At 46.5% G+C, this 19,487-nt stretch overlaps 1 protein-coding gene across 1 annotated transcript in view; it reads left to right on the forward strand.

Moving 5' to 3' along the window:
- The window catches only part of TTLL9 (tubulin tyrosine ligase like 9), a 114,359-nt gene that overhangs the window by 83,702 nt on the left and 11,170 nt on the right, over positions 1–19,487 (forward strand). Inside the window, exons 8-9 of the mRNA XM_078650444.1 lie at positions 9,875–9,915; positions 10,701–10,788. Of these exons, the coding sequence (XP_078506570.1) occupies positions 9,875–9,915; positions 10,701–10,788 (129 nt within the window). The remainder of the gene's footprint in view (positions 1–9,874; positions 9,916–10,700; positions 10,789–19,487) is intronic.

Here is a 19,487-nt window from a genome sequence, read left to right on the forward strand (position 1 = left end):
CCCCACCTTCTAACAAGAGAGGCCTCGCTGTGCATCGACACTCCCTGCGGCTTGCCTACACCAGGGCGCGCTCCTGAAGACAAACGTCTGCCAACGATGAATCTCTGTTGCCTCAGGAGGGAGCTAAGGACACTCACGGTGCCACTCGCACCACAGCCCTGGCTACTAGGTGCATGCCCTCAGGTCTGGCAGGCAACGGTGTTGACCCAGCCCCAGGAGCATTGATGCCACATGCCACGACTACCACAGCACTTCATGTGCTACTGGCATAGAACCAACTGAGACCTCATCCTATGCTGCAACTGGTACTTGAGGCCCATCCTGTGCTGCAGCCGGTCCCTGAGGCCCATCCTGTGCTGCAGCCGGTCCCTGGGGCCCATCCTGTGCTGCATCCGGTCCCTGGGGCCCCATCCTGTGCTGCATCCGGTCCCTGGGGCCCCATCCTGTGCTGCAGCTGGTACCTGAGGCCCCATCCTGTGCTGCATCCGGTCCCTGGGACCCCATCCTGTGCTGCAGCCGATCCTTGAGGCCCTATCCTGTGCTACAGCAGGTCCTTGAGGCCCCATCCTGTGCTGCAGCCGTCCCTGTGGTCTATTCTGGGCTGTTGCCGGTCCCCGAGGCCATTCCTGTGCTGCAGCCGGTCCCCGAGGCCGACACTATGCTGCAGCCGGTCCCTGAGGCCCCATCCTATGCTGCAGCCGGCCACTGAGGCCCCATCCTGTGCTGCAGCCGGTCCCTGAGGCCCCATCCTGTGCTGCAGCCGGTCCCTGAGGCCCCATCCTGTGCTGCAGCCGGTCCTTGAGGCCCCATCCTGTACTGCTGCTGGACCCTGAGGCCCTTCCTGTGCTGCAGGCGGTCCCCGTGGCCCATCCTGCGCTGCAGCCTGTCTCTGAGGCCCTGTGCTGAAGCCTGTCCCTGAGGCTTATCCTATGCTTCAGCTGGTCCCAGAGGCTCATCTTGTGCTGCACCGAGTCCCTGAGTCATCCTGAGCTGCAGCCAGTCCCTGAGGTTCTTCCTATGCTGCAGCCGGTCCCCAGGGCTCATCCTGTGCTGCAGCCAGTCCCTGAGGTTCATCCTATGCTGCTGCTGGTCCCGGGGCTCATCCTGTGCTGCTCCGGGCCCTGAGGCTAATTCTGTGCTGCAGCCAGTCCCTGAGGCTCATCCTGTGCTGCAGCTAGTCCCTGATGCTCATCCTGTGCTGCAGCCAGTCCCTGCGGCTCATCCTGTGCTGCAGCTGTTCCCAGAGGTTTGTCCCTAATGCTCATCCTATGCTCCAGCCGGTCCCCGAGGCTCATCCTGTGCTGCAGCCAGTCCCTGATGCTCATCCTGTGCTGCAGCCGGTCCCCGAGGCTCATCCTGTGCTGCAGCCAGTCCCAGAGGCTCATCCTGTGCTGCAGCTGTTCCCAGAGGTTTGTCTCCAAGGCTCATCCTGTGCTGCAGCCTGTCCCTGAAGCCCCATCCTATGCTCCAGTCGGTCCCTGATGCTCATCCTATGCTACAGTCGGTCCCTGAGGCTCACCCTATGCTGCAGCCGGTCCCTGAGGCTGCCAATAAGGAAGCATCAACTCATCCCAGTACTTGTGTCTTGGCTCCCTTACACTGAAGCAGGTCAGACAAAGGCCTGCACCAAGGCGCACACTTATACAGAAGGTGAATGCCACTGTCCAACCGCCTCACTGAGCAGAGGATGCCATGGAAGTGCCTTCACCACAGGGAGGCAGTGCTTCTCGCTGCTGTTTGCAGTCCACAACTCGGGGCCATTCACTGGAGTCCAGAATTGAGTGCAGTAGGGACAGAGATGGCTCCTTGTTCATTCCAGCCTGCCCCAGCATCCTGACATGGCTGAGACAGGGACAGCCTGGTGAAAGAATGGTGCCTGAAGGCTCTTGTACCATTTATCCCAACCACTGGGATCTGTACTTTGTGCCAAGAGACTGCCAGTCCAGCCAGGGCCTAAAGCTTGACAAAGTAAATGCAAAGAAGAGAAAGGAAGGTGCTTCACAGCTGTTACATGGCCCGAAGCTACATTGAAGGCGAGTAATGCAACTAGAGCCCAGCAGTTGCGTAGTTCACTTTCCACAGCCAGGAAGTCTCCAACCGAACTCTGGTCACCTAAAGAAAGGGCAAGATGGCATTCAGAAATCATGTCACTGCCTCCAACTCCCAGATGGTAGCCTTGGTGCTCTTGCACTTCTCTGAACGTCCCCCATGACGAAAGGGATGTGGAAAGAGGTCAGACCAGATTGACACCCACCCTCTACTTAACGCAAAGCCTACTGCCCCATCGGAGAGGCCAAGTTGGCCTGAACGGAGAGAAAATGCTGTGCCCGAGCACTAAAAAGCAGAAAGTGACTCTCAAGTCCACATAAGTTAAAGTGAAGCCTGCTCCTGTGCATAAGAGGAGAACAATCCTACAATAGCTTCAGATCAGGTTTGACCATGCCCGAAAATCGCCATAACTGACTCAAACTGCTGATGCAGGCATGAGTCAATAACAGGCAGGCCACTGATGAAGAGGGACCACCAAAAGGGAGAACTAGGAATAAGATGTACGAAGGCAACAGGAGTCTCTACCCTTGTCGTCCCACAGCAGCTGTCCAGACACCGTTGCTGTTTGCCTCAACCCTATGGAACTTGCACTAAAAGGAATCACTAATGCCCAGGGGCAGAACACATGTCCCTGCAGCTCCTGAGGTGCAGGAGAACCTCAGCCCTTCAGGGGGGCCCTTATTCAGCCTGAGGCTAGTGAATATAGGTGAACTATGGGAGACTCAGGGTCCCCTCAATGCATTTTGCAGGGGAGCCCCATCATTGTGTGCTATGCCACTGCCAATTACTTGCACATATTGAAAGGTTCCAACCACCAGCACCCACTGGAATTCGAGGTCCATCCTGCTGCCAGCAAGCAAACCACCTTCACACTTAAGAGAAGACTCAATACATCATGGAAGAACCAAAGCAAATCCATGGACAAGCATTCGACAGTCAAGCAGTTGAGAGCAAAGTCACAAACCTTCATTTGTAATGTTAACATTTGTTAACCTTTCACCTACAGCTTTACTGTCCTGGGTGTCATCCAGTCAGCTGACCCTGCCATCACCTAGTAATGGATCCAGACATTCTTGTTGCTCATAAGTGATACAACTGTTGACGCCATCCTGCCCCGAAGAAGTGCATCACCGCTACCAACGACAGAGCGACTCACATTCTGACCGGAGTCAGACATTTGGTGCCAAGCCGCAGTTCTGCAAGCATCCGTGGCACTCAGAAGCAACAAGCGGATAGCTGATGTTCAAACTGCTTACCCCACTGGTGTTCAGATCCAGTTTTCAGCATGCCTTGACCATGACCTAATTCCATCAATGTGTTCCACAAGTGACTTGGCAGTGGCTTCTTAGCAGTTTTGCAGTGGCACACACATGCAACACCAATACAGCCTACTCCATTGCTGTTGTGACATGTCCAAGGTGTCTCTTCACCCAAGAGATGGGCTCAGAGCTGCTCCACTGAAGTATACAAGATTCTAAGGAGACCCAGAAGAAGGCTCCAGAAACTCACCAACAAGTTTCGAAGTACATCAAAGGCAGTGTTCTGAGAAACAAGCAACACAATCAATGGAAAGCAAGCTTTGCAATGGACACCACGCAACATGAACTGGAGCGACAACATTCTCTTGCCGCTGGGATAGTTTATCCAGTTGCCCACTGATGGCCAGCTGTTAGACCTGCAGTGATTACCTGTTTGTTTTGTTTTTTCCTGTTGGCTTCTCATTGTTTTTAACTGCCATCAGAACATGTCACTGTACAGCCCCTTCTCATAGTAGGCTTCCCCCTACATTTCACCCACATCGTCTCACAGGCATCACTCATCAGGTGACCCTGCAAATAAACAGGAGTTGTGCGCATATGTCCTCATTCCATTTACCTAATAACACTGGTGTCCGTGTTGTTCTTTAGCGCCAACAAGGTCAGTATAACCAGGATGCTACATGTGAAGCAAACCACTGGGGCGAGAGCAAGAAAACACATGTACTGACAAAAAAAAAACAAGCACTGGCGTTGCCAATAGGTCTCGCAGTAGGAAAGTTGGAGCTATTGGTTTTTGTAAATGACATTTTATATTTATGTTTAGTGATTTACAATGCCAATAATGTTAACTTTAGCAAATGTGACACTTATAGCATTTGTAATGCCACATGTTTTGTATTTACGTGACTTAGATGTATATATCTTAGTAATATAAATGTTTTTTTTGTTAATGAATTAATATTGAAATAAAAGTTATTTATAATGTATAATGGCAATATTGTAAACTTTCCTAAATACCTTTTGTGAATATTATGTTCAGTGTTTTTTTTGGTGAAGAATATGTAAGATTAGAAGTGAAATCTTAAAAAAATGTTGTGGCATTTGTAATAAAGTTTGAAACATTGAGCGAAGATTTTATAAATAGTTGTTGTTGAATTTTTGCATGGATTGATGCTGTGGTGTTGCGGATAGATGTTGTTGTTGCCTGTGTGTGCACAGTGCCGGTGTGTGTATGCAGTGCCTGTGTGTGCGCAGTGCGCTGTGTGCACTGTGAGTGAGGGCTGTGTGCACTGTGAGTGAGGGCTGTGTGCACTGTGAGTGAGGCCTGTGTTCAGTGTGAGTGAGGCCTGTGTGCAGTGCGAGTGAAGCTGTGTGCACTGAGTGAGGGCTGTGTGCACTGTGAGTTAGGGCTGTGTGCACTGAGTGTGTGCAGTATGCACTGAGTGCGGACTGTATGCAGTGTGATTGAAGGCTGTGTGCACTGAGTGAGGCCTGTGTGCAGTGTGAGTGAGGCCTGTGTGCAGTGCGAGTGAGGCCTGTGTGCAGTGCGAGTGAGAGCTGTGTGCACTGAGTGAGGGCTGTGTGCACTGAGTGAGGGCTGTTTGCACTGAGTAACGCATGTGTGCAGTGCGAGTGAGAGCTGTGTGCACTGTGAGTTAGGGCTGTGTGCACTGAGTGTGTGCAGTTTGCACTGATTGCGGACTGTGTGCAGTGTGATTGAGGGCTGTGTGCACTGAGTGAGGCCTGTGTGCAGTGTGAGTGAGCTATTGCACTGTGGTATGCTGGAGTGCACATGGGTGTGCTGGATGCACTGCGGTGCGCTGGGTACACTGTGGTGTGCTGGGTGCCCTGCGGTATGTGGAGTGCACCAGGGTGTGCTGGGTGCACTGCGGTATGCTGGAGTACACTAGGGTGTACTGGGTGCACTGCGGTATGCTGGAGTACACTAGGGTGTGCTGGGTGCACTGCAGTATGCTGGAGTGCACATGGGTGTCCTGAGTGCACCAGGGTGTGCTGGGTGCCCTGCGGTATGCTGGAGTGCACATGGGTGAGCTGGACCGCACTGCGGTATGCTGGAGTGCACATGGGTGAGCTGGGTGCACTGCGGTATGCTGGAGTGCACCAGGTTGTGCTGGGTGCACTGAGGTATTCTGGAGTGCATTAGGGTGTGCTGGGTGCACTGCGGTATGCTTGAGTGCACATAGGTATGCTTGAGTGCACATGGGTGAGCTGGGTGCACTGTGGTATGCTGGAGTGCACATGGGTGTGCTGGATGCACTGCGGTGCGCTGGGTACACTGTGGTGTGCTGGGTGCCCTGCGGTATGTGAAGTGCACCAGGGTGTGCTGGGTGCACTGCGGTATGCTGAAGTACACTAGGGTGTACTGGGTGCACTGCGGTATGCTGGAGTACACTAGGGTGTGCTGGGTGCACTGCAGTATGCTGGAGTGCACATGGGTGTCCTGAATGCACCAGGGTGTCATGCGGTATGCAGGAGTGCACCAGGGTGTGCTGGAGTGCTGCGAGCTCCGCTGGGAGGTGAGTTGGGATGCAATGGGGGTCGGCGCCGGCACCGAGATTGGCTCGTGCCGCAGGTTTTACACTCATAGCACTGAGAGCAGTATATGTGCACTGGATCCGGCTGGATGTTGCCAGAGTGAACAGAATTCCATTCCGATTCAGGCTCCGCCCCCCGGCTTGGATGCTTCCGCGGGGGTCGTGTCTCTTGGCTGCAGCTCTTTGCATAAGAGTTTTAACAGGGAGTACAGGCTGCGTGTGCTTCCCTTTTGGTCACTTCTGTGATAAGGAAAGTTTGGGGGGTGGGGGCGTCCGGAAGGGGTGGAAGTTCACTGATCGCCCTGGCTCCTGGGGTGCGGGCCCTTCACCTGGCCTGCGGCTAGGAAGCAAATGTTACTAGGCTAATTAAGCATGCAATATCTGACTAGTCGTGTCACAAAAGTAAAAAACAAAGGAAATTCATCACAATATTTTTTTCACAAGTTTGACCTCATCAACCAGCAATAGAGAAAATGAATCATATAACAACTTAAACTGATGCGTTTCCTAAACAAGTGCCATACAGCACAATGTCCTGTCTCGGCATTATTTTGCGGTGCTAATTCTTTTAAACCAGGTCTTGAATGAAATTCACGATAGGAACTCATTACCAGTAAAGTGTGTGAATCCGCCTAACAACCCTGCCCGGGTGTCTCGTGAAAGCCGCCTGTTCCTTAAAACGCTAAAGGTTGCATGTTTGTGCCCAAAAGTAAAAAACAAAGGAAATTCATCACAATATTTTTTTCACAAGTTTGACCTCATCAACTAGCAATAGAGAAAATGAATCATATAACAACTTAAACTGATGCGTTTCATAAACAAGTGCCATACAGCACAATGTCCTGTCTCGGCATTATTTTGCGGTGCTAATTCTTTTAAACCAGGTCTTGAATGAAATTCACGGTAGGAACTCATTACCAGTAAAGTGTGTGAATCCGCCTAACAACCCTGCCCGGGTGTCTCGTGAAAGCCGCCTGTTCCTTAAAACGCTAAAGGTTGCATGTTTGTGCTACAGGGGTGTAGCAGGGTACTCTATTTAAACCTTAATCTGACATGAACTCTAAGGTGCATGTTGATGTGCGTTGACATGGTTAATCCACGTGGATACTGTGTGGGTTGGGGATTGGATGTTGGCTGTTCACGTCTCAGAGGACGTAAACAGGAAACCACAATGACGCTAACGTGCTTCCTGCCGTGTAAGCAAGTATTGCAAAGTGTCCTGGAGTCTATCACTAATAGAACAACACATTTGCCAATACTGAGCACCTTAGTTATGACCTATAAATCAAAAAAAGTTGTCATGAATATAACATGGACACTTGCTTAAAGAATTGCAACATATACTTTTAATTGCTTTGTTTTCAATGATTATTCAATTTTTACACATACTTGTTTTGTGCATGGGAATACAAACAAACTATGTACATTTATATACAACAACTTGTAAAACAAATATCACAAAAAGAGATGGCAATAGACACACGCTATCAATTACACTCACTCTTGGCCAAACATTCAAACCACTGTTCAGACATACACATACAGGTCCTGATGTCAGGTTTTGTGTGCCGGTGTCTAATAATTATGCTTCATTTGAGTGGATCCACTATGAAAATCCATTGTGTCGGGTCCCCGACTTCTTAAACTTGGATCGCGCTAATCGTCGCGGTGGGACTCCTCCTTGCACCCTCACTCCAACTCCTGCAGTAACTCAAGGGGTGTGGGAGTTACGTGTGAGACTTCTCACCGCGACGATTAGCGCGATCCAAGTTTAAGAAGTCGGGGACCCGACACAATGGATTTTCGTAGTGGATCCACTCAAATGAAGCATGATTATTAGACACCGGCACACAAAACCGCTCCTCCCTCAACTCTGAGTGGAATACAACTTTTGACCGTTGCGGAGTTTTTGAGCCTTGACCCAAGAATTGAGTAAGTTTGGTCCTGAGGAAAACCCTGGCAATCACGGGGTTTGAAACGCGTCGACCCGGTCCTGTGTCACCTTAAAAGATTTTTGTGAAGCAAAAAATTGAGTTTCAAACAGCAAAAATTTTGTTTCTCTTAAAAATTTACAAAGAATTATACATTGATCCAAACAACGAGGGTTCATTCTTTAGTTTTTGCATAATAGCGCTGACATCAGGACCTGTATGTGTATGTCTGAACAGTGGTTTGAATGTTTGGCCAAGAGTGAGTGTAATTGATAGCGTGTGTCTATTGCCATCTCTTTTTGTGATATTTGTTTTACAAGTTGTTGTATATAAATGTACATAGTTTGTTTGTATTCCCATGCACAAAACAAGTATGTGTAAAAATTGAATAATCATTGAAAACAAAGCAATTAAAAGTATATGTTGCAATTCTTTAAGCAAGTGTCCATGTTATATTCATGACAACTTTTTTTGATTTATAGGTCATAACTAAGGTGCTCAGTATTGGCAAATGTGTTGTTCTATTAGTTAAGTTGGGCTCAGCCTTGCTGAGTTTTGAGTCAAGACCCTTTTAGTTGTCTTACTGGAGTCTATCACAGCAGCGGCCGGGAAACTGAAAGTACGGCCGGCCAGCCATGATTAATTAGGGGAGGAGAAGCCGCAGAGCGCACGCTGGGCGAAGCCCTTTGATGTGCTGTGCGGCCGTTAAAAAAAATGCAATTAGGAGGGAGGGAGGCTGATGCGCGTGCTTGTTTGGTCACGTGATTCACGTGAATTCAAACAAAACCGCAGCAAGAAGCCCTTGGTTTGACGAGGATTTTGAGCACTTGAATTCTCGCTCCGCTCAATGCGCTTGCGCGCATTGATAGGTCGCGAGACCTAAAAAGAAAAAAGTGGTTCCATGCTGTGGAGCTGTGGACGTATACATGTCACCCAATCAAAAAAGATGGGAAGGGAGATATGCTTCTGGGGAGAGACAAACCCAAGAAGAGGAGTTTTATATGTGGCGCAAACTTGACCCAAAGATATCAGGTTTCAGAGTGCTCTATATGGGCACCAGTTGTGTTACAGATGGACACATTCATTTTTGTTACACACATCTCAGATTTGAGATCGACCACCCTAGCCATTAGGCCACATCCCCTTCCTCAAATGAGATTGACATGAAAGCCAACTAACGGTAAGCAATGGTTACCCATACCTAAAGCCCACTGTAAATATTGGTATCATTCACAATATGCATTTCTGTGGGCAAGACCTAAAAGGAGGGATGGAAAAAGAACCTGAAAGAGTGAAACAAGGAAGATTAGGGTGATGAAAGAAACAATATGAAAGACAATCATGATTTGGCAGCTGTGGTTTTTGGTAACCTCAACAGCGGCTCCCAAGAAAAACATTGGGCCTCTGCACTATTATTACAGCATATATTCAAAGTATGGAAACACTTTTTCATTATAGCAGGGATACTGCAATAGGGATCCAGCTGTGGTTGGCTGATGAAAAGGTCACCACTGCAGTAAGATAAATGCCTCCTTGAATTTAATTAACCCTATGAAAAGAGTGACTTGGCAGTAGTCATGACTTCACCAGTATTGGGTATTTCAAGGTGTGCAGTTCTGTTGTAAAATGGTAATTTCATCGTGGTAATTTTTCTAAACGGCTTGGGAATCTATGGATGGTCCAAAACCTGTAAAACAATGTTACCCTAGAGTAGCCTCTTGCTCCCCAACATAGAGTCTTCTGTGGATTCACATGCTTTTGTTTACTAATCATCTGGTGTCCCTGAGGAGCCTTTCACAGCAGCATATGGTGCGACCGTGCTAGTAATCACTCTAGTTGGTCAAGTCTGCAAGTTGGTTCCTAGGCCATCGGGTTGTTGGTCAGGGTGATTGCGATAACGTCTTCTGCAGGTCAATCACTAAGCTTCTGTGTCCCTAATTCCTTCCTAGACCAGGTTATTTCGCATGCTCCTCTTAAATTTCCCCATCAACAATTTTCTTCTCCCTACTACTTTTCCTCTCCCAGTGTACCTTGTCCATTGTTGGTAAGAATGCTAACCTCTTTCTGTTCCTTTCAACAGGACGCAAATTTGACCTCCGAGTGTACGTGTTGGTAACCTCTGTAAGTAAGCAACAAAAGTCTGTGCTGTAAAAGTCTGGGGATTTCTTACTGGTGTTTGCTATCATGCTGTGTATTGTTATTTTGTTGTTAATGAGTGTGTGTGGGTGTTTTAGTCTTGAAGCTTTACAGAGTGTAGCCAATTTCCTGAGTGCATTAATCAGATTGTTTTGCAAAGGGTAAATATGTAATTTTCAGACAGGGTGATTAGGCTGGAGCTATCTTACAGAAGGTATTCTTCATGAGATTGGGGCCATCTTGAACACTTTCTGTTTCAAGCCATGGTAATCATGACCCCTCATCACTGAGTGGTTTCGTCAATAGGGCGTGGGCTCTAGTCTGTCAATGCTCAGCCAGATTACACAGCATGAACTACATAATTAAAGGTGAATGGACTGTTCTTGTGTTTGTGTACAATGCTAAAATGTACTATTTGCATGGGGCATATCTTGAACAGAGACTTGCCCGCGGATCTGAACTGTTGCAGTTCGAAACTATGATCTGTCCAGTTTTCTGAGGCCCTGCGGGGCCCCCATTACAGAAATTTACCTTTACAAAAATCTAGCATTGACCTGTGGAAAAGCCAACATTATTCAAGCATTGTTAATTGAGGTCTAGGAGCCTCAAGGAAGTTTGATTCCTAAAAAAGTCCTACAAATTCCTAACTGCCTGGTCTAATCAATGTTTGGCTCTTGCTGAGTTTGTGGTAGGATGAGAGACATTTTTTGAATTATCCATGTAGACAGGAGGTTTGTCTCATTAATAACCTGTATGTTGCTTGCTTTCAGTACATCCCGCTCAAGGCCTGGTTATACCGAGATGGGTTTGCTCGCTTCTCCAACACCCGATTCACCCTGAGTAGTATTGATGACCACTGTATCCTGACTCATTAGACATTCAGTAACTTTTGCCAAGTTTTACAGTATCTGTCTAATCTGTTTTTTTCAATCTAATATACCCTAGTTGTATGCATAAATATATGTATGTCTCATGTGTCTTGGAAGTTTAAACGTATTTTCCCGAAAGTGATGTTTTGGTTTGCACTATGGACTGACATTTGGGTCTTAAACCACTGGTTAGGTTTGACTCATTTCTGCACATTGTGGTATGCTGGCAGAATAACTAGAGAAACGTTCCCATGCAGACGTGAGCTGTTTATGGTTTGTGTAAATAGGTTGTTTACTACAAATGAACAATATATGCTAAACGTCTGAAAGGTGGGAGACCTTTCTGATGTTTAATTCATTAACCAACAGAGGTTTCTTGGTGGGTGCTTCTGTGAGATTGATTGAGTGGCTGTGTGAAGTCAGTGTTACTTAAAGTGATATGTTTTTAACCCCTTCCATGCTCATGACGGCCCGCGGCCGTCATGAGTCATGGTGGTCGTGTGCGCACGACGGCTGAGGTCGTCCGAACCACGCCCAAGAAAGGAATGTCCAGCAACGCAGCGGAATTCGCGCCGCAGCCAAGGTGTTAAGGATTTACAGTACTATGAGGGTGCATTCTTTCCATACCTGAACTGGATGGGTGTTCCACAACTTGGCTGAAGCCTCTGAGATAGCTTGATCACCAAAAGTGGGAGTTCGTGCTCTGGGGAATTTCAGGAAGAACTTTCCATTGGAACAAAGGTATCTAGTAGCATTGATGCCAGGAGAATTTCTAGGCCATTAAACAGAGAGTATTAGCATGACGGCTTTGTGTATAATGAATAAAGCTTAAAAAAGGTTTTTATCTTGCACTGGTGGCAAATGTAGTTTCTTCCTGGCTAAGGTAATTGCATCAGCTGTAGTTCCATAAAACATTTTTTAGTGCAGTCAACCAGACTGAGCTGCCATAGTCTAACCTTGACTGGATTAGAGCATTGATATTCTTAGTTCTTTGTCTAAAAGCGGTAAGATATTCTGAAACCTTTTAATTTGAAGAAACAAAACACAGTTTTGTCACATTAGCTATCTGAGTAGAGGAGCTATGGTTAGTCGAGGCGAATTCCTAAGTTACCAGCTGAAGGCATGGGTGGTTGCCACATTCTAGCGGGCCAGTTCAAATCCCTGATGCTGCTTTGGGTGATGTTAATGTATTTCAGTTTTTTCAGGGTTTAATTTTAGCTAGTTTGTAGATATGCATTGCCTAGTTTCCTCCTGGCTAATTGTTAAAGGATGAGTTTAATTTGTGTCTGAAGTCAATCCAGAAGTCAACTGTTTGTCATGTGTGCACATAAAAAAACTTTGTACCCAGATGATACACTAACGAAGCAAGCAAGTTGGTGGATATAAATGTTAAAAAACAGCAGGGATAATTTTTCTTAATTGAAAATGATAAATTGTGGAAAGAGACGGTGTTCTGTTTTGTAGAAATGATTTAACCCAGGCCAAAAATCAGTCCACAGTCTTCTAAGCCCTATATCACATTGTCTTCCAAATAAGATATTGTGGTTGATGGTGTAACATGCGGCTGAGGGGTCCAGAACCAAGGCGCCTTGACCTAAGGGATCCATCTTCCTTTGTAGGTCATCTAAGACAGAAACTTCCAGGAGTTCTCTATTATGGTCTGTCTAAATTCTGCTTGACAAGTATTTACCAGGCTGCTTGTCATAAGAAGTTGTAGACTGACCAGTTTCTTTAACAGTTTAAATAAATGAGGGAGGAGGGAAACTGGCCAATGGTTGCTGGGATCCGTATGATGTAAAAAGGCAATTTTTAGTAGTGGTTTATCAACAACAGTTTCCCAAATTTTGGTTACTACGCCAGTTTTAAGTGAGTTAGAGAAAATAAGATGAACATACCTAATGATAATCTTTTCATTCATTTTGCCAGCAGATTACAAGGTTGGGACCAGAAGGACGATTTTGTCTAATGAATGGTGTCCCTTAGGGTGAATTCTGAAATTGGAAAAAACTTGTCAAAAACACACCTGTTATATCACTTCTGGAATTATTGCAAGGTCTGGCAATGGGTTCTGTCTTAATTTTATATCTAATATTTTCATCTTTTTAGTAAAGAAGGATGCCAGATTGTAACATAGACTAGCTGTGGGAGTAATTTGAGCTTGGCCATATTTAGGAGATTGTCCCTCCTTCACTGGTTTAAAACATTCTATGGAAAATGTAAGGGTAATATGTAAGCCCAGGGAGAAATAAGCTTGTTTGGCCTGTTTGATCTGTCTGTAATAATCCTTAGATTTATTTAGGAATTACATTTTTAAATCTGTGGCATATGCTTTAAGTCACTTGTGTGCAATTCTGTGAAGTTTTAACTTTATGGAGAAAATTCCTTGGAAAACCAATGTTTATCTTTCCTTTTTGTTGATTTTACTTTGGTCTGGATTGGCAAAAGTACAATTAGGACTAGAGTAATAGAAGAAATGAGATCTGTGAGCAGGCCATTTGGATCAACAGGTGCTTTGTTGCAAGTTACATTTTTCTGTAGAGCTGTGACTTTAATTGTGATGGGAAAGGCGGAAAATAGTCTCCAGTGTCTTTTCCACAGTACCTTTTGAGATGAACCATGCCTATTTATTGGCACTTCAAACCTAAAAGGAATAGCCATATTATTAAAGGTACAGGTTTATCAACTGTGTTACTTTTGATATTGTGGAATATTGTCTTGCGAAGTGAGTTGGATCAGAAATCAATTTCAATTTGAAAAGAAGTTTTTTTTTAATTGACCACTTCGCCTACACTGGTGTTAAAATCATAATTTTAAGTTTACCAAAGAGGATTATTGTTTGCTTATAAAGCAAAGCAAGCTAAATGACTCATACCATTGATTTAATGATGATTGAGGAGGTCCGTAAATCAGGGTTTTTGCACCCTATCTGATGGTATGATTTTAAAATGTATAATTTAGTAGTTGAGTCTGTTTTAAACATCACATCTAAATCATGCTACATACGAGAAATTGCATTTCAGCTCTATGTGCAGTGCGGGAGCAGACATTGCATTTTTATTTTTTATACCAGACTGAGTTTTGCAATAAATACAGTATTGAGCATATATATTAAGTCATAGTACATTTCTGTCCACCTTATTAGGCACAGTGTATCATACAGTATTAAGCTGCGTATAAATGCTACAAGCAGTGTATTCTTGAGCATGCAGTAGGCAACATATCTTCAATTGGAAAAACTGCTCGAGAACTGTCACTATCATGTCAAAAGAACCTGCATCGGCTATTATCAGTTGGTTTATTCCATTGATAACATAACACCCCCCCCCACCCCTCCCCCCACCCTCTCTTTAACTAACTAACGGGGCAGCCTCTACAACAGCCAGTTGTGTAAGGGATTGTAGGGAGACGTCTGTATATTCCTTGGGTAGGCATCAACTCTGTGGTACAGGAATGTCATAAGGTGGATGGATATGCAGTAAGAACCTTGCTTTCTCCTTCCTCTTCCCCACCTCGGTTGCGCCTCTCTGTTGTGTGTGCGCCTCAGGGTAATGCTAATTTTCGGTTGTTGCTATGTGTATGTCATATAGATGCCAGTGGGGTTCATCTGTGTCCAGGGCTTTGAAAGATTCCAATAGTATATCCCAGGACATAGCGATATGCATTTTATGTAATCCAAGCCTTTTCTGCCTTCGCATCGCCCCATTTTCTGCCAGCCCCCAGTGTTCTACCTCCTCAATCCAGGATGTCACAGTTGGTTGTCTCACTGATTTCCATTGTCTTTTGACAAGGCGTTTACTAATATGAGCCATAGGTCTGCAAACCTCACTTGCACTTTGTACCCCTTAGGGCGTGGGTAAAGTCCTCCACTGTAGTCCAAGTGTGCCCACCTACCACCTCTCTCAGCGAGCGTGCTATCTGTGTCCAGTAGGTGGATAAGGCGGAGCATTTCCACAGGATATGGACGAAGTCAGCGTCTTGTTCCACACACCTAGGGCAGTTCACCGCCACCGCAGGGAACATCGCATGCAATCGATGTGGTGTGAGGTATGCTCTCTAAGTGATCATGTACTGTATACAATTAAAGCATAAACTGTAGGAGACCACCTTTGGGTAGGCAAGAAGGGACGTCCAGTCTTTGTCTGTGAGGACTTTACCTAAGTCTGCATCCCATTTTGCCCGCAGCGTACATAGGATGCCCTTATACCCTGGTATGACCACTTTGTCAAGTGTTAGCCGGTGCCCATTAAGTGCATCAAGTGTACTAATTCATGCGTTGGTGGCTCTAAACCCTCGGGAGCCCATCCACATTTGACGTATCGTATTATGCTGGCATGTTAAAAAAAAAAATAGTACACTAGTGAGGTCTTCTTCGTGAACGAAATTTGTATGATTTAGCAGAGAACCCTCCCCAAATAGTGCTCAGACGGTAGTCACTTCATCTCGCTCCCGTTTAGAGAGCTGGTATCAAGTCAGTACTCCTCCAGGTGTAGGGAGCCATAGCAGCGGAATGTTAGGTGCATATGGTATGGTGGGTGCTGTATATTTTAATGCCAGTTTCCAGTAAGACAGCGCCACTTTCAGTAATGGTGGAGTTGTGGGTAGAGTGGTCTTCCCAGGACACAGTAGGGTATGTAGTGCGCCTCGTGCAATCATGCCAGGTGTGTATGCTACTTCTTGTAGATTGCGCCCAGCTAACCAGTAAGCAAGCCACTGTAATTGACTCGCCATACAATAGGCCCTGAAGTATTGACCTGCCATGCGTCCAGAGTCCGCTTGCAGTTGGAGCTTTCCTAGGCTGACTCGGCCCCTCCCTGTGCCCCATATTAGTTCTAGTAATATTTTATCCAATAGTTTAAAAATGATGGAGGAAATCACTATCGGGAGAGTAGTAAAATAATATGGGACCCGCAGCAGCATAACCATTTTCGCTATGGCCAGGTGCCCCGCCACGTACAGCGGGAGCGATATCCAGAACGTGGTTTGGGATCGCAGGGAAGCAATTACTCTCTGTACATGCTCATCCAGGGTGTCTTGCTGAGTTCTGTATATTCGTACTTCTAGTTATTTATAAGTGTATGGCGCCACTGTATGCTCTTCTCCACCAAAGGGGACTGTTCTGGGTACAGAATTCTCCTTAAAGGGGAACGCAAGTGATTTATCAAAGTTAATGGCTAGGCCGGAGATCATGTGAAACTGGGCAAATATTTGGGCGACTGTCTGGAGCCCGCACTGAAGATCTCTAACGTATAGTATAATATTGTCAGCGTACAAGGATAGGGCATGTGTCATCAGCCCCAGTGGAATACCCCAAACACTTGCATCGCCACGCAGTTTTTGTGCCTGGGGTTCTAATGCAAGCACAAATAATATAGTAGATAATGGTCATCCATGTTGTATTCCCCTTTGATTCGCATATGGGCTTGAAATGTGTGCCCCTGTACAGGCCCGTGCTGTCGGAAGATATATAATAGCTTCACCCACTCAATAAACTTGTCTGGGATCCCAAATCTTTTGAGGGCTGCCAGCATAAACTCCCAGCTAAGGGTGTCAAGACTGACGTAGGTCTAGTGAGAGACATCCTGCATTATGAAGGTGATCTGGGAGCTCCCACATTACTTGATATAATCTACGAATATTTAGGGATGTGCTCTGGCCGGGCATTGGTCTGTGTGGTTGAGTTTTGTGAGGAAAGGGAAAAGGCGGCTTGCTAGGACTTTACTCAGTATTTTGAATTCTGTATTTAAAAGGGATATAGGCCTGTAAGCTGTTCTGTCAGTATGGGCTCCGCCTGGTTTCAGCAGGGATGTTACGTGGGCTTGAAATGTAGTTTTGGGGAGGGCTCCGCCTTCTAGCTCTGACTTGTATAGATTTTCGAGTTGGGCACCAATTGTATAGTGTAGGCTCCAAAGAATTCTACGGGAAGGCCATCCATTTCCAAAGGGTTAATTACGTGGGAGGTCTTTAATCACCTTATGAATCTCTATTGCCAAAATCTGTGTTCTAAGCGACTCTTGTTCTTTCAGTTAGTTATGTATTGCTTGGGGGTTCACTGTCCGAGAGGCTGTGTATAAATGTTCATAATATTTCCGGAAGGCTTCATTTATCTCAAGGTGAATATTCACAGAAGTGCGTAGTGGGGTACAGATATCAGGTATGGGAACGACGGGGGGAATCTAATTAAACTGGCAAGTAATGTACCCGCTTTGTCTGCCTCAGTGTATATTTTTTGTGCGTGTGCATAATAATTCACCACTCGCAGCCGTTCTAGCAAGTCCGCATGATCAATGCATGCCTCCTGTTGTTTCTTGTCACCAGTCGGGGATAACACAGCATCTCTCTCTAGGATGCCCAATCGTGATTCTACACTAGCAAGTTCCCGGGGGATAGTTTGTCTCGCCCCCACTACCGTACCAATCACAGTTCCCCCCATTACTACTTTGAATGCCTCCCATTCTAATAAAGTTGTGGAAGCTGTGTTTGCATTAGTCGAGAAATATGCGTCAATTGTGGTGGTCATATGCGCCCGGAAAGCGGCATCTTCAAATAGCATAGGATTGAATTTGCATGTCGGGACTGGTGTTGGTACTCGCCCCCAGAAGAACGTTAGCTCCAGTGGGTTATGATCCGACAGTGTTTTGCTTAGATATGTTGTGTTGATTATTTGTGGCAACAGCGCAGGGGAGCACAGAATGCTATCTATACGGGTATGTAGTGTGAGAGTTGGTGGATAAAATGAGTATTTGCGCAGTCCTCTGTTCCTACTGTGCCAAGCGTCCGCTAGTGACCACCCATACCACTAGGGCTTTAGCTTGTCTTACCGTTGTAGCCCCAGGTAGTGGGGGTATGACCGATCTATTTCTGTGTCTAACACTGCATTTATAGTCCCCTCCCCAGTATCTAGGGGTAATTTGACCACTCCACTAATGCTGTGCTGACTTTCGTAAGGAACACATCTTGTTCACTATTTGGGGCATAAATGCTTCCTAATACCACATGTATTCTATCTAGCTTGCCCCCGAATTACTGCATATCTGCCTTCTGTGTCTATGCGCTGATCTAGTACCTCAAAGGGGACTCCCGCTCTTACCCACACTGCCGCTCCTCTCACAAACACTGAGTATGTGGTATGGTACAATTGTCCCCTCCATTTTTTCAGAATTTACAGTATTTAGGTGCGTTTCTTGTAAAAATACTATCTGAGATTTAAGTATGCCCAGCTGCACATATATACGATGCCACTTATAAATAGATCCCATTCCCTTACATTCCATTTTGTGAAATTATAATGGTGTGATGACGCTATGTGTGTCATAACTTCTGTGTAAAAATGTGCTTGACCAAACATACGCCTTCAAGTGCAACTGTTGTAAAACAGTACATGCATTTGCTGGGGGAGAGGTGGTTGGTAAGGGAGGTGGGGTTTCTTGACCTGCCGTGATCATCTGTGTCTTCTTGCTGGCTTAACAGCTGTGTCTTTTACAGGGGGGAGGGGGGCCCGGGCCCGGGCCCGGGCCCAGGACCAGCTCCCCATAACAGCTAGTAGAATCAGTCCGTCCATTCAAGGTATCTGTATTCTGCAGTTCCGTCATTCTTAATCTTGCAGTGCCGGCTACACACATATCTGGTATATGTGCATGATGAGTTCATGCCATTAAATACCTTTTAGGGCGTGCACTGTAGTCCGTATTGAGGCGGTCATGTCATCCTATTATCTCGGAGTAAGGCTACTATCCGTGTCTGTGTGCGTTGCTCCATCTGAAAATGTGTCCTCTCTGTTTGGGGCTTCGGAGTTTCTCAATGCAGCCGCTGTCTGGAGCGCCGCTCATCTGCTCTCTATTTTCTGGGTGGGCAAAGACTCTTCATCCAGTCAGGGGCGGCCTTAGACATGCGCAAGCTGTGCACCTGCACAGGGCCGCCAAACCCCAGGGGCCGCCACGCCAAAATATATCCTTAATATAATAATCCTCTGAGGGTGGATACATATTTGGGTGGCGGCCCCTGGCAGGGATTTGGCGGCCTCCGGCTCTGTTCCACTTCCAAACACCCTGACTCCCCCCCCCCCCCTTCCCTCTCCACTGGCCTCAGCACCTGGGTTCCTCTGGGTCCCCCTACCTACGCTCTCTGCCCAGGGCCACCATGAGCCTAGAGCCGCCCCTGATCCTGTTTTGTGCGCTTCATGTGGCGCTGTTTACTTCTTTTACGGCAAAGATTAAGCGCCTGTGTTCCTCCAGAATTGCAAGATCCCGAAACGTGGTCTTGATCCAGGACCACGCTGCCTCTACTTCATCAAAGAAATAACTTTCAAGTTCGTAGATAATGTTCAGACAGGCCGGAAAGAGGAGACCATATTTCAATCTGGGTTGCTGCAGCTGTTTTTTGGCTCCCATGTATGATGCCCTTTGACGTTGTACTTGTATGGTGTAGTTTGGGAACATTGAAATTCTGGTATTTTAATATAGCATGGGTGCATTTTCTCATGCCGTTCGGAGCACAGTGTCTCTATATTTGTAGTTGAGCATCTTGGCCACAATTGGTCATGGCGCATCTCTGGGTGTACGCCTCCCCCACCCCGGGGACCCTGTGCGCCCTTTCAACACTAAACATACCAGTCAGACCCTATGTTGCCACTGCGTTGCGCAACCATTGTTCAATAAATTGTGTGGGATTGTTTCCTTCACTATTCTCCGG

The sequence above is a fragment of the Lissotriton helveticus genome, chromosome 7 (genome assembly GCF_964261635.1).
Source record: "Lissotriton helveticus chromosome 7, aLisHel1.1, whole genome shotgun sequence".
NCBI lineage: Eukaryota > Metazoa > Chordata > Amphibia > Caudata > Salamandridae > Lissotriton > Lissotriton helveticus.